Source organism: Sus scrofa, chromosome 6, assembly GCF_054392235.1.
Source record: "Sus scrofa isolate SSC_HxYL_T2T_F1_AM1 chromosome 6, Sscrofa_HxYL_maternal_Yorkshire_Landrace_v2.0, whole genome shotgun sequence".
NCBI lineage: Eukaryota > Metazoa > Chordata > Mammalia > Artiodactyla > Suidae > Sus > Sus scrofa.
The window spans coordinates 5,160,001-5,174,316 of NC_139388.1; the positions used below are offsets into that span (position 1 = coordinate 5,160,001).

The following is a 14,316-nucleotide window of genomic DNA, read 5'->3' on the forward strand; positions in this document are numbered from 1 at the left end:
GAGGCTCTCTGAGGCATTCCTGCCCTCCCTTCTCTGTGGGGTGAATTCTGGCCCCTGACCCCACAGGCGGAGATGGTGGTTGGGGCGGAACCGGACCTCCTCACACCTCGTGTGTTTTCCCCAAGTGCGACTTTTACAAAATAAATCTATGGATGGGAGCCCCTGCTCAGGGCTGTGGGACCCCGTTATCCTTCTGATGCAGCATCCGGTGAAGTCCATTTATCAGAAGCGAGCATGGGGTCACCTCCACATCTCGGCCTTTGATGCTCACCCAGAATTCGGGTGGGATAAATCAGGAAGCTGGGGTTAACACAAACACTACTATATATAAAAGACATAACCCCCTCCATATCCTGTAGTAACCTACACGGAAAAGGAATCTGAAAAAGAATGGATGTGTGTGTATGTAAAACTGAGTTACTGTGCTGTATACCTGAAACTAACATGGCATTCTAAATCAACTCTACTCCCGGAGAAAATAAAAATTGAATTTAAAACTAAAAACAATAGGAGTTCCCGCTGTGGTACAATGGGATCGGCAGCACCTTGGGAGCGCTGGGTCGCAGGTTTGATCCCCAGCCCAGCACAGTAGGTTAAGGATCTGGCACTGCTGCAGCTGTGGCTCAGGTCACAGCTATGGCTTGGATCTGATCCCTGGCCTGGGGAGCTCCATACGCTGCAAGGCAGCCAAAAAGGAAAAAATAAAGTAAAAATAAAAATGACAGAATTAAAAACAAATAAAAGACCAAGAAGGACCTACTTACAGCACAGGGAACTCTACTCAGTATTTTGAAATAACTTATAAGGGAAAAGAATCTGAAAAAGGATACACACACACACACATATATATAATAACTGAATCACTGTGCTATACACCTGAAATCAACTGGACACTATAAATCAGCTAGACTTCAATAAAATAAAGATTTTTTTTTTTTTTTAAAGAAGATACCCTGAGGATCCCGACTCTGCTCTCCCGGAAATCAGAGCTACTGCCTGTGTCAGTGCTCATTTTCCTCCTGAGAAAGACATGAGCTTCTCAAGCGTTAGGGTCCAGGGTCCTGGACTGTCAGCTCTGGAGGGTCCCTGGGCCCGGTGGCAGCCGGCTCTCAGGGGTGACTTGCATCTTGGGCGTGGGCACGAGACCTGCCACTTCTTCTCAGAGCGTCTTGAAAAATGACTATGTAGATTTCTATACACATGGAGACAGAGCGGGGTGGGGTGGGGGGCAGCGAGGGCATGAGGAAGGAAACAGTTTTTGTTTGTTGGTCTTTTGTCTTTTTAGAGCCGCACATGCGTATGGAGGTTCCCAGGTGAGGGGCTGGATCTGAGCTGCAGCTGCCAGCCTACACCACGGCCAGAGCAACACGGGATCCAAGCCGCATCTGCGACCTATGCGGCAGCTAGTGGCAACACCCGATCCTTAATCCACTGAGTGGGGCCAGGAAGTGAGCCTGGGTCCTCACGGACACCGTGTCAGGTTCTTAACCCGCTGAGCCACAACGGGAACTCCCCCTTCTTGGTGCCACTTAAGACAGAAAGTATTTCAAATACACAGTGAAAAAAAAAAAAAAAAAAAACTTAAAATCAAAGGCTTCTGCCTTGGCTACCAGGGTGAGTCTCTCCTCCCCAGGCCCGCTGCTCCAAGGGAAGCTGTTGGGATTTCTCCAAACTCCTGCACAATGACCAATAATTGTGCTAAGTGACAGCCCTCTGGGGATGAGGCCCGGGGAACTTCACCTCCAGTTCCATCTAGCAGGTCCCAGCATCCCTGCGGGGCGGGAGAGGCAGGCACACAGCCTTGGGCTCCGGAGCACGTGGGTGGCCTTGAATTCCCACTCTGCCGCCTGTTAGGGGCGTGCGTCGTCTGGGCAGGTTTCTGCTCTCAGGTCCTCCTGCTTCCCTAAGACAGGTGACAGTGACGCACACCTGTGGGGGACCTACTCCGTGTCAGACCCTGCCCTCAGCACTCTGTAAGTGGGCTCTCATCCAAGCCTCATACCCGCCCCCAAGAACCAATTACTATCATGATCCGCATTGATCCATCTTACAGATAAAGAAACTGAGGCCAAGAAAGGCTAGGTTAGCTCCCCACGGGCACCTGGGAAGAATGGTGCAGGACTGGAACCCGTCGCAGCAGTTCTGATGCTGCTGCCTTAATCTAACTCTTAAAATCACACTCCACGCACTTCCCATTGTGTCTCAGCGAGCTAAGAACCTGACGTGGTCTCTGTGAGGATGCGGGTTTGATCCTCAGCCTTGCTCCGTGGGTTACGGATCCAGCATTGCTGCAAGCTGCTGCTTGGAACCCCTGCAGCTTTGGCTCAGCCGTAGGCCACAGGTGTACCTCCCATTCGACCTCTAGCCTGGGAACCTCCAAACGCCACAAGTGCAGCCATAAAAAATAAAGAAAAAAAATCACACTCCCTGCTGCTTTTGGTCACAGTTCACCCTCGCAGGCTCGCACTGGAGCCTCACGGAGCAGCCACAAGGGCCTCAGGGCCTCGAGAACCGCAGGCACCATCAGTGCAGTCACCTGTCTGCTCATCACTTATCTCCACCCTCGAAGTGGGTCTTTTTGAGCGGGTTTGGTCCCTCGAGAACTGGTTTGAACTGGTCTGGTTGACCCTGGTGCTGGAGGTCACAGAACTGAACAAGCAAGATCAGGAGATGAGAAATGCCAAGGAATTCCAGGCCTTTCCAGCTACAAAAAGGACATTCTGGTTTAAAGGACTCCTGACTCCCCCCTCCCCACCCCCCGCCCCGGGCCCCACCTCTCTTTTGGAAAAGGCTGCTCCTTCCATATTCCAGCAGGTTCCTAGAGGCTGACCTGCCCTTGGGGTTGTGTGTGCAAAGGGCTGCATACCCCGTCCATACGTGCTGCAATGTGGTGTCTGCAGATGCAGTGACGCAAACAGAAAGGATTCTGTTCGGTGAAGTCACTGGTAGATCAACTCACTGACTCATCACAGAGTCTGGGAAGCAATTTAATGATCACACGCCCAGTTTACAGATAAGGAAAGTGAGGCCTGAAAAGGCTGGGCTATTTGCTACACACACAGCATCGAGGGGCCAGGTGGCCATGGGCTGTCTGGGATCCTGGCTGTCTGGCCGGAAAACCCTCTCATGACCACAAACAGCAAGTGGGGTGTGGAAGAAATCTGATTCCTGGTTTGCTTCTGGCCTTTTTTTTTTTTTTTCCCAAAGCTCAGAATTCCAGGAACCAGGATTCTTGAGACAGATCAGTGCCTCATAATTTTATTATTTGCCGTATTTGCAATGATAACAATGCCAGGATTTAATGTCTGTGTCTTTCTTGAAACACCCCAGAGAAAGGAATTCTCAAATCAGGGAGAAAAATGCTTTGGCAGACAACGCACCCCGACAGGTTCTTTTGGCCAACAGGGTCGCTGTAATGATCCTCAAATCTTTTTTTTTTTCCCCCAGCCAACCTGAAACATAAGCAAGTGCTGGGGCCAGGGATCGAATCTGTGCCAGAGCAGTGACCTGAGCCATAGCAGTGACAACGCCGGGTTCTTAGCCTGCTGAGCCACCAGGGAACTCCTATTCTTAACCTTGACTAAGGGGCTGTCCTCCGCTATCAGGGCTAAGAGATGCCAAAAGGGGGATGTGGGCCCTGAGGGTGTGGCCTCAAAGTTCCAACGAGCTTTGACGAGGCGACCCGACATCTCTCTGAAGTCCCAGATTTCTTTGCTTGCCACACATTCCTGCCAAATTCCAGAGCAAACCTCCCAAACAGATGCTTTGTATGGGGCAGGAGGAGCTTTTAGGTACCCCCTCCAAGAGGTCCTTGCTCTCCTGGGGAAAAGGATGCCAACTATTTAAGTATCACGTGCTAACCTACTGCACCACCAGAGCTCCAGAAAGGATGCAGATGAAAGCCATGCAGCTCCTGCCTGTCGCACATGTATTCCCTGCCTTGTCTCCAAAGAGAAACACTAAATAAGTCACGCTGAACGGTCCAAGCAGAGGGAAGTTAAGGGTTTTCAGGCGATTCAAATTTTGTGCAGTTTAAAATGCAGAGATAGGGAGTTCCCATTGTGGCGCAGCAGAAACGAATCCAGCTAGGAACCATGAGGTTCTGGGTTGGATCCCTGGCCTCGCTCAGTGGGTTAAAGATCCAGTGTTGCCGTGAGCTGTGGTGTAGGTGGCAGACTCGGCTCGGATCTAGCCTTGCTGTGGCTGTGGCGGAGGCCGGCAGCTATAGCTCCGATTGGACCTCTAGCCTGGGAACCTCCATATGCTGCGGGTGTGGCCCTGAAAAGCAAAAAAATAAAAAAGAAAATGCGGGAGTTTCTGTTGTGGCTCAGTGGTTAACGAACCCGACTAGTAACTGTGAGGTTGCAGGTTTGATCCCTGGCCTTGCTCAGTGGGTGAAGGAGCTGGCGTTGCTGTGAGCTGTGGTGTAGGTCGAAGGTGCAGCTGGAATCCCGCATTGCTGTGACTGTGGTGTAGGCTGGCAGCTGTAGCTCTGATTGGACCCCTAGCCTGGGAACCTCCATATGCCATGGGTGCAGCCCTAAAAAGGTAAAAGACAAAAATAAATGAATAAATAAATAAAAATAAATAAAATGCATAGACAGATGGATATAAAATATCAGCATTTGCTGAGCACCTCTTACCTCTGTCTCTGCTCTGGCTTCACATGTCTGATTTCAACGAATCTCCATAACCCAGTGTGAAGTGGCCCCATTTTACAAAGAAGGAAACTGAGGCTCAGAGAGATGAAACAACTGACCCCAAGGTCAGCCAGGAGGAGGCGGTAGAGCGGGGTCTGCCTGTGTCCAGGGCGGATGAGGAATGAGAGGGGGGAGAGGGAGGGGAGAGGAGGGAGGGGAGGAGGGCACTGCCAGCCTCCAGCACCACTGGTTTCCTGCAGGACAGGCTCCCATGCAGGGTTCCAGAAGTGCGGGGTGAGGCTCCTGTGCCCACACTCACCTGCTGGCCGGCGCTGCTTGACACACTGCCCGCGGTTGGGGATGCCCTCAGCCATGTCACCTGGGCTCAGGATGTGGCACTCGTAGCCTGAGGGGCAGAGGAGCGGCTCGGCCCCGTCCTCTGTGGTGCTGCAGGCCTCTGCTGCGGGGAGGGGGGGACACATATCGGGAGCTCAGGGGCGGCCCCTGAGCTCTCATCTGCACCCCAGTTTCCAGGCTGTGCTCGGGGTTTCACTCACAGAGGCATGTGCACACACACACACACACATATACACATACACACACACAATGGCAGCCCATACTCACATAATCCCAGACATACCCTGGCAAGCAGCGTGATGCACATACGTGTATGTTCACTGCCATGTGATGAAACACACATGCTCATGCTTAGAGTCACATGCACACACACGTTCACACGCCCAAATCCTATACACACGGCACACACCCATTTTCACTGCCCCACAAATCCTAACACACACACACAGAGCCAACCCTACCCACGTTCAGATGCACACAAATCCCACACATGCGCACGCCCACACCTGCCGTCACACACGTCTGTGTGAACACAGATGCACAAATACCCAGACACCCAGCTATAAGCACAGTCTATGGGACACGGCCACACACACAAAAGTGTGTGGAGTCACAAGCACAGCTGCACAAATGCAACAGTGCTCACTCACAGGTGCTCGCTCACACCCCTGCCCTCACAGCGCTCCGGGCCCCTGGGCCGCTCCTTCTGGAAACCGCTCTCCACCCGCCCAGGGAGGAGGCCTCGACCGCAGGGAACAGGGAACCCTTTATGCTCATCTCAGGACCTGAAACCCCGGCCCCTCCCTCTCCCTCCCCCGCCTCGGGAGGGGCCAGTTCCCAGGGACTGCAAACCCCCCACTGTTCTGGGGATTCTGAGAACCTGGCCAAGCCCCAGCCAGCCCCGTCCGAGGTGGCGAGGGTCTGAGAGGGCTGGGCGGAGGCTGCCCCTACTCATGTTTCCTGGCAGGACCGTGACCAGGAGGGACCCTGGCTCTGCCGTGGGTTGGCAGCACCTGCAGGTACCTTGCAACGTTTCCTCAGGACCATCCAGGAGCCAGCCGTTGCCCCCCAGCCATCGAGGTTTGGGCTGCACCAGCCAGTCTAAAACTGACAAGATAAACAAAGCATGGTTAAATCAAGGCCCTCCTTGGGCAGCTGAGAAGTGCCCCAGTCTCTGGGGCCGGGGAGCCTACATCTCATGAGGAAACACAGAGGCTCCCTGTGGGAGAAGCAACCTGGTTCTCCAGCAAGAATTCACCCCTTCCTTTTCGTAACAGCACTGGGAGTTGCAGCCAGGCACTGGGTGGCCACACTGGAGACTACATTTCCCAGCCTCCCCTGCAGCGAGATGTGGCCATGTGACTGAGTTCTGGCCAATGGGATGTGAGCAGAAGTGATGCTGCTCCTCCCTGTCTTGCCTTTGCACTGGTGCCTCCCTCCCTCTCCCTTCCTGCACACTGGGAGCCGCTGACCAGGTGGAGCCACAGGACGGAGGGAACCTGGGTCCCTGGATGACTGTGGAAGAGAGCCACCTGCCTGCCATGGACCACGCGTCCACTCCGGCCTTTTAACCACGGGGGAAGTAAACACCTAAGAGATGAGGCTCCTAAGTGTACGGATCCTTTTGTTACAGCAGCCTGGCCTCTTCTCTAACCAATACATTTTCAGCAGTAAGAGTGACCCATGAAAAGTAGATCGAAGGGGCTTCAAAACTCAAAATAGGGGCTGAAAACCCAAATATCTCTGGGGACATAGGGAAGAAAGGTAACTTAAAGGAGAAAGGCAAGCCGAGCAGGGCCATGGCACACCGGAGCATGTTCCTGCCTTGATGGGTTAGCGGCTGGTCAGCTCCCAGCTCTTCTCGGTGTTTCCAGAGTCTGCAGGTTGTTTTTTTGTTTGTTTTTAAGTCTATATTTCAAAGTACACGAGCACATAGTTTTTAAATGTAGGTGATTAATTTTTAAAAAATTGTAAGCCCTTTGGAGGTCGAGTAAGACTAGTCTGGGATCACATTTGTTTATGACCCCTGCTTTAGTCTGACTCCAAAATACGACAAAAATAAAGGGGCTGATGTGCTGTCTGGCACCTTTGAAAGCAGATAGATAGGTATTGGTAAACAGGCTGCTTAGTTTTTTTCCTTTAAAAGAGCAGACTATGGTTATAAGACGGTTGCTCTCAGCGTGGAAATGAAAACAACAGAACAAACCAGGAGTTTGCAACTCCTGAGAGAGAGAGGTGACAGGATACGGTTCCGCTGCCTCTATTTCCACCCTTTTGGTTCTTCCGTCCACTCTGGACTTAAAACATTAAATGTCACTGGTAATGTTTTTAACATGAACATATGCAAATGTTAGAAATGTGAGAAAATGTATTTTTAGGAGTTCCCACTGTGGCTCAGCCAGTTAAGAACCTGACATAGTGTCCGTGAGGATGCGGGTTAGATCCCCAGCCTCACTCAGTGGGTTAAGGATCTGGAGTTGTGGCAACCTGCAGATCAGGTTGTAGATGTGGCTTGGATCCAGTGTGGCTGTGGCTGTGGCTGTGGTGTAGGCCAGCAACCACAGCTACGATGTGACCCCTAGCCCGGGAACTTCCATATGCCACCAGTGTGGCTGCAAAAAAAAAGAAAGAATTTTCAATGCTATTTTTTACTGAATGGGAACTATTAATATTTCCTCCACAGGGAAATGCACACCTTTTGCTATACTTTTTGGAATACTGAAACTTGGTCAAGGCCTCCCATCAATCTGCCAACTCTAAAGGCTTGGAGACCCAGGGTCTCGCCTCTCTGCTCCCTGCCTAGAACTTCCTGGGATCACCTGCTAAAAAACTCCTTGCACCCAAGAGCTTCTCTCAGGGTCTGCTTTGGAGGGAACCCACACAGAGACTGCAAGGAAGCATCTAAGTTGCTTAGAACAGGGCTTGGGGCAAGTCACCTTTTATGAGCAGTTCTCAACAGTGAGCAATTTTGCCTCCTGAGCAAACATCCATCCATACTTTCCGTTGTCCCAGTGAGGGAGTGGGGTACTACTGCCGCCTAGTGGGGAGAGGCCAGAGGTGCTGCTCAACATCCTCAGCCCCCCAATTAGAATTATCCAACCCCAAATGTCAAGATTGCCAAGGGTGAGAAATCTTGTTCTAGTTATGATCATAATTTTTATTATGACTAATATTTTGAGGCTCTTCCTACTGGCCAGTGAAAGCTAGGCCTTCCTGGATTCATTTAATATTCACGGAGTATCTTTAAGTGCCCAGAGACTGTTGCAGGTGGAGGGATTACAGCAATGAAGGAAGCAGACCAAACTTTCTGCCTCATGGCCTCCAAGTGGGGGAAACAGTAAACAAAATGCAATCCTCCAGACTGGGCTATGCAGGCAGCTTAAGCAGTGAAGGCAGGAATGGCCAGAGGAAAGATTGTCACTTAGAGAAAGAACCTCCGCTGGGAAAGTGACCACCTCTGCACTAAGATGCGAAGGAGGGACGCAAGGAAGGGAGTTGTGGGGGCGTCTGGAGGAACGGTGTTCTGGGCAGTGAGGGATTCCACACACGGGCCCAGGGGCCCCACGTGTTCACACTCAAAGCCTCCACTGATTGGGACGTCTGTGGAGTCAGAAGATGATGAAACTTCACGTCTGCCTGCTGTGTGACTTTGGGAAAGGGACTCGGCTTCTCTGAGCTCCAGTGTCTTCAGCTGTAAAGCAGGGCTGACAGCAGTCTCTCCACCCCCTGGGACCATGTGAGCATTAAATGAGTTGATGTACGGAAAGGCTATTTGGAGTGTCATGCACAGTTGCACAGTTTGCGCACTGCCCAAAAGCACCTGTTGTAGGTGGCAAGTCAGGCCCCAGGCCCTATCTCAGTCCAAAGGAAGGGACACCTTTTTGACCTGTCTGACCAAATGGGAGTACTTTTATGTGCCTCCCCCACCAGGATGGGGTGCTATTTTGTCCTCCTTAGAAAGAGCCCTGTAGGAGCCAGCGTAGCCAAGACGCAGGACTCAAAGGCAGCAGAGAGTGTAATGATGAGCATTACTAAGGGGGCTGAGCGCTTGTCATCACCGTGACCTTGCCAGCCCCCAAGACCATAACCCAATAACCCAAGTGGGTTATTCCTGCCTTGTCGTCAGGGCCACCTTCTATAACAAAGGCCCCGGGGACGGAAGCCTCTGGCTGCAAGTACAGTTCGGACAGGCTGCTGTCCTCCGAGGCTCAGCCTCAAGCAGAGCCAAGAGTGCAGGAAACTTTCCTGCCTCCTATCGCACCTGTGGAGGGGCACTTTTTCTCCACTCAGGCTCCATTCCCTCCCCTTCCAAACCCCTCCAGAAAGAATCTGAGACTCCTCCCCTCCAAAGATGAATCTCTGAGGGCTGTTTCTCCCAAAAAGATTCAAGGGGTTAAGATTCAACAAACATCCTGCTGATTCTCTCCTTCAGGCAGGACGCAGGGCTGAGCACCGCTGAGCACGGCTGGATGCTGGCCCTCATTTCAATCCGCCAGCCAGTGGATTTTGTCTGCATCTGCATCCCTCACGGGTCTGGCAGGTCTCCATCTCCAAGACCCCCAGGGCCAGGCATCATGAGGGAAGTGGGCCTGCAGGGGTGGGTGGTCCCTGTTAAAGGGGAGGCCCCCACTGCTATCTAGGGACACCTGAGGCTCCAGCAGATGGAGGGCCAGGGAATGCGGGCCAGTACTTTTAAGAAAAGCTGGAAATCTTTTCTTTTTCTCTTTCTTTCTTTCTCTCTCTCTCTCTCTTTCTTTCTAATGAGAAATTCCCCATCTTCACAGGAGCGGGCACTGTTCCTGGAACCTGTGTCCCCACGACTGGAGCCCTCCGGCTGCAGCGGTGACATCCGCATACAGCAGGCGTCCAGGGCATCCACCTTGATGTTTGCTCAAGGTACACAATGTTCCCATTTCACAGAAAGGTCCGCCCAGGTGCCCAGGCTTAAGTCCAGCTGTTTCTCCGGTCGGGCAGCGTCGTGCAGGACCGCTCCTCAGCCGTGCCGGCCCCCGACCCATCTCCCCCATCCCCACCTCAGCCCCAGGCCCGGGGCCGCCTACCTGGCGGGGGCGGCACGGCCTCCAGGCAGGCGTAGGCGCAGCCGTTGTAGCAGCAGCGCCGATGTCGCGGACACTCGGAGTCGGCCTGGCAGCGCGTCGCCTGGCAGGCGCCGGGGGGCAGCGAGCGCGGGGGCGGGGGGCAGCGGTCGGCGCGGGGCTGCCGGAGTCCGCCCGCCTCCTCGGCCTGCGGGGAGAGGGCGGGGTCAGCGGGGCGGGGCGAGGCGGCCGCAGCCGCCGGGGGCGGGGCCGGGGCGGGGCCGAGGGCGGACCCCAGCCCCGCCCCTGCGAGCTGGGCGCCGCCGGCGAGCCTCTGGGCCTCCCTGAGCCGCCGCCTCCTCGCGTGACCACAGCACAACCAACTTCAGCCGACCGCTCTGAGGATAAAAAGATGCTGTTTCTCTTTGTAACAGCCCCAAACTGAAACGACTGTACGCCCATCAGCAAGAAAAAGGATAACGTGATCGGGCGGAGCTGTATGTTAAGTGCCTACCCTGATATGTACACTTCCAGATGCATACATAGATATTTCTATCTATACATGTATATTTCTTATAATCCATGTTTATATAGAGCTTTGAGAATTTACAAATCATACACGAAATGAATAAACTCACACAACAAACAGCTTGGATAAACCTCACGAATACTGAGAAAAAAAAAAAAAAAAGCCAGCTCACAAGAGGACCTATAGTGTGAATCCATGCACATTTTTGTTCAAAAACAGGCAAAGCTGATGTCTGGTGTGAGAAACGAGGAAAGTGGTCACTGAAGGGGTGGTGACCTGAAGGGCGCCTGGGGGGTCCCGGGGGCTGACTCCGTTCTGTGTCTTTTTTCTTTTTGGCTGCATTCTCGGCATGTGGAAGTTCTCGCACAAGGGATCGAATCGCCACAGCGGTGGCGTCGCCGGAACCTTAACCCACTGCGCGGGGCCGGGATGAAACCGCGCCAACACAGAGACAAGGTGCATCAGGAACCCACTGCACCACAGTGGGAACTCCCATTCTGTTTCTTGATCTGGGCGTTGATTACAGTATGTTCGTTTTGTGGGGATTCGTGAAACCGGACTCTGGCTTTTTGCACTTTTTGGTATAGTTTCAATAGAAAGTTAAAAATACACTATGTAGCATATAGGAAGTACGGCCGTATGACCAAGAAAATAAGCATTTTAGAGGTGGAGTCGGGAGGCACCCGTCGTGGGGGGAACGGCGCTCTGCTTCTGGATTTAGGGGGGGAATGTGTGGAAAGCAGGTCTTACATATCCCTACACACACACACTTGCAGAGTGGGTTCACTAGGGGAAAAAAACCACCCCGGGTGGCCCCGCTTCCTGCTCATGCCTGAACCGCCCCTCCCATCTCAAACGCCTTACCTATTTATCTCCCAATCTGCCCAGTGTATACATATTTCAAAATCCTGCCTCTTGCACTGTCCAAATAAATAATGCCTGTGTGCAGACTGCAATAGCAGGTAGCCACTAAAACCGGCTTATGAGCGATCCCTAAGAGACGGTGGATCGTGAAGAAAATTAAGGTGTAGCAGTTTGTATGCACTGCATCTATGTTTTAAAATATACATCTGCACACACATGTAATATGCAGCTATTTGTGCAGATCCAGAACATTCTTGGAAGGATATATGAGAATGCAAACCAATTGTTGCCAAAAACTGCCTCCGAAGAGAAGAAATTGTTTCCAAAAATGAGGGAAATGTCTCCTTATGGCACTCTTTTCTCCTCATTGCATGCTCTTTTGCATGGTTCCCACGTGCAAAATGTTTTTGCCAATGACACATTTTTTTTTATTTAAAGAAGACACTTTAAACATTTTAAAAGAAGAAGTATTTATGAAGAATTCCTGATGACAAGAAAAGCCCTTACGAGCATGACAACGTGACAAAAAAGAATGCGTATATGCAAGTGTGCCTGGGTCACCTTGCTGTACAGCAGAAAATCAGCAGCACACTGTAAACCAGCTATAACGGAAAAACATAAAAATCATAATAAAAAAGAAAAGCCCTTCTGATTTCTTAATTTTTTTTTTAAATAAAGGCAAACTCCACAATGGCAGGTGCCCTCAAAGGTCAAGGATGTTTGTACATCGTCCCCCACACTGATTGCAGGGGCTGCAACTCCACACACTGCTCCCAAGGCCCTCTAGGGCGCGTCAGGTCACCAAGAACAGGTGCGGACCAGACGGCTCTGCCAATGGGTGCAATCACCAGGACCAGTGGTTTTTCAAACTACCTCCCAGGGACCCCCAGGGGCTAAGACTTAGGGCCAGGAGGTAAGGAAACAGTGACCGAGTGAGGCAGGGGGCAGCCTGGGGAGGGTAGGGCTCCTCGTCCCAGCCCTGCTTCACCCAGAGAAAGCATTTTTAAAAATATATATAAGTATAGCTGATTTCCAATACTGTGTTAGTTTCAGATGTAAAGTGACTCATTTATATATGTAGGTATTTTTTTCAGATTACTTTCCATTATAGATTATAAGATATTTAGTATAATTCCTGTGCTATTAGTAATCCCTTGCTGCTTATCTATTTTATGTGGTTTGTACCCAGCGAATTTCTCTTTGCTCCCTTACATAAATCATTTAATTGGTGAAAAGAAAAAAACGCATACGAAGCCAACATCTGGCAGAAAGGAAGCCAAAGCAGAAGGGAGATCTTATAACTCCTGCATCTTCTAACTCTTGGTTCAGCTGTGTTGCCACCCCCTGCTCGGCGGGTCCCCTTAATTCCTCGCAAATAATTTCCCAGCTGCAGGCGGGGCACACAATCCCGCGCCATTAGCTCTCAGTTTATTTTCTTCAGAATGAACGACATTGGAGCCATGGTGGAGCCTCAGTGGAACCCTAATGGGAGGTGACAGCTGCCCGGCCTCCTTCAGGGGGTGACGCAGGATGCCTGCGCGTAGCGGGAACGGACGGCTGGTTTTTCCGCGCAGCCTGTTGCCACATCAAGCCTCGTTTGTGAAATTTACAGATCAGACGGCAAACGCTTTCCTCCGCCGCCGCCGCCTCCCGGGCGGTGCCTTCCCCAGGGTAGCCCCCCCAATAGGGGCGCGGGGAGAGATCCATTTTCGATGCGCCACTGCTCTCCAGGGAAAATCCAAATGTCAGTTTCTCAGAAGTCGGAGAGAACAAAAGAGATAAGCGCCTTAGAAGTCAAATCGCCCAAGTGATTTATGGCGCGGCTGCAACAGCAGATGGTCCTGGGTGATAAAGAACCGATTTCACCGAGGAGCCCAGATTAAAGGATTAAATGTTTTGAAAAATATTTCATGTCATGCAAGGTGAGGCTCGCAGAGGGTCCTAAACAAAGGACCTTTCCTGGCCTTCTGTGAAAGAACAGTTATCTGACCAAGGAAATAAAGATATCACTTCCCAGCCCATGGGGGATGGGGGTTTAAAAGTGAAAGGCCGAAGTCCTCGGAAGGCCCCACACCGCTCCACGTCTCTAACCTCCCTCCCTTCTTCCACCACTGTTCCCTCGCTCCTTCCTGCCTCGCTGAGGTTGCACCTCCGGACCTTTGCACAGGCTGTGCCTTGCTCAGCGGATAACCACCTGGCTCCGGCTCCCGCTACCTCCAGGTCTCTGCTCACGTGCGCCCTCATCTGGCGCTCCCAGTTCCCCGCAGCCGGCCTTAGGTGGCTCCAAAGCCGCATCATCCTTGGGAGAAGGGTGTACGGACCGCCACCGTCCGACTTATTTCTCTTTGTCCCCTTAGACGTGCTCTCCTAGGACTCCGTTCTCTTCCCACCTGTGTCCCCAGCACCTACGACAGGAACTGGCGTGCAGCAGCTGCTCAGTTCATATTTGATGGGGTTGAACCAAAGCTGTGATGATGATGATAACGGAGGCACGACTGTGATGGTGATGGGCAGCACTTCCTGGCAGTCTACCCCATGCCAGGCATCCTTCTGGGCGTTTCCATGTACCAACTGATCAACTTACACGCCATCCCAGTGCAGGTGATCCTGAAGACCAGGCAGCCCCATTGACATGAAACTGTCCCTCCGTGTTTAACACTGCATCTTGGGAGTTCCCTGGTGGCCTAGTGGTTAAGGATCAGGCATTGTCACTGCTGGTTCAGATCACTGCTATGGCGTGGGTTTGATCCCTGGCCTCAAGGAACTTCCGTGTGGCGCAGGTGCGGCCAAAAAATACTGCATCTTCCCCAGCCTCCTCCTTGCCTCTGTTCCCTCCATTCAGAACGCATCCCTGCCTTTGCTCACCTAACACCTCTTCCTCCTTTGGGAG

The 14,316-nt window shown here is 52.1% G+C and overlaps 1 protein-coding gene across 2 annotated transcripts in view; it reads right to left on the reverse strand.

Moving 5' to 3' along the window:
* The window catches only part of WFDC1 (WAP four-disulfide core domain 1), a 31,953-nt gene that overhangs the window by 6,790 nt on the left and 10,847 nt on the right, over window positions 1-14,316 (reverse strand). Inside the window, 3 exon segments of one of the 2 annotated variants that reach the window (NM_001244987.1) lie at window positions 4,960-5,100; window positions 6,021-6,104; window positions 10,058-10,241. In NM_001244987.1, the coding sequence (NP_001231916.1) occupies window positions 4,960-5,100; window positions 6,021-6,104; window positions 10,058-10,241 (409 nt within the window). 2 annotated transcript variants of the gene reach the window in all.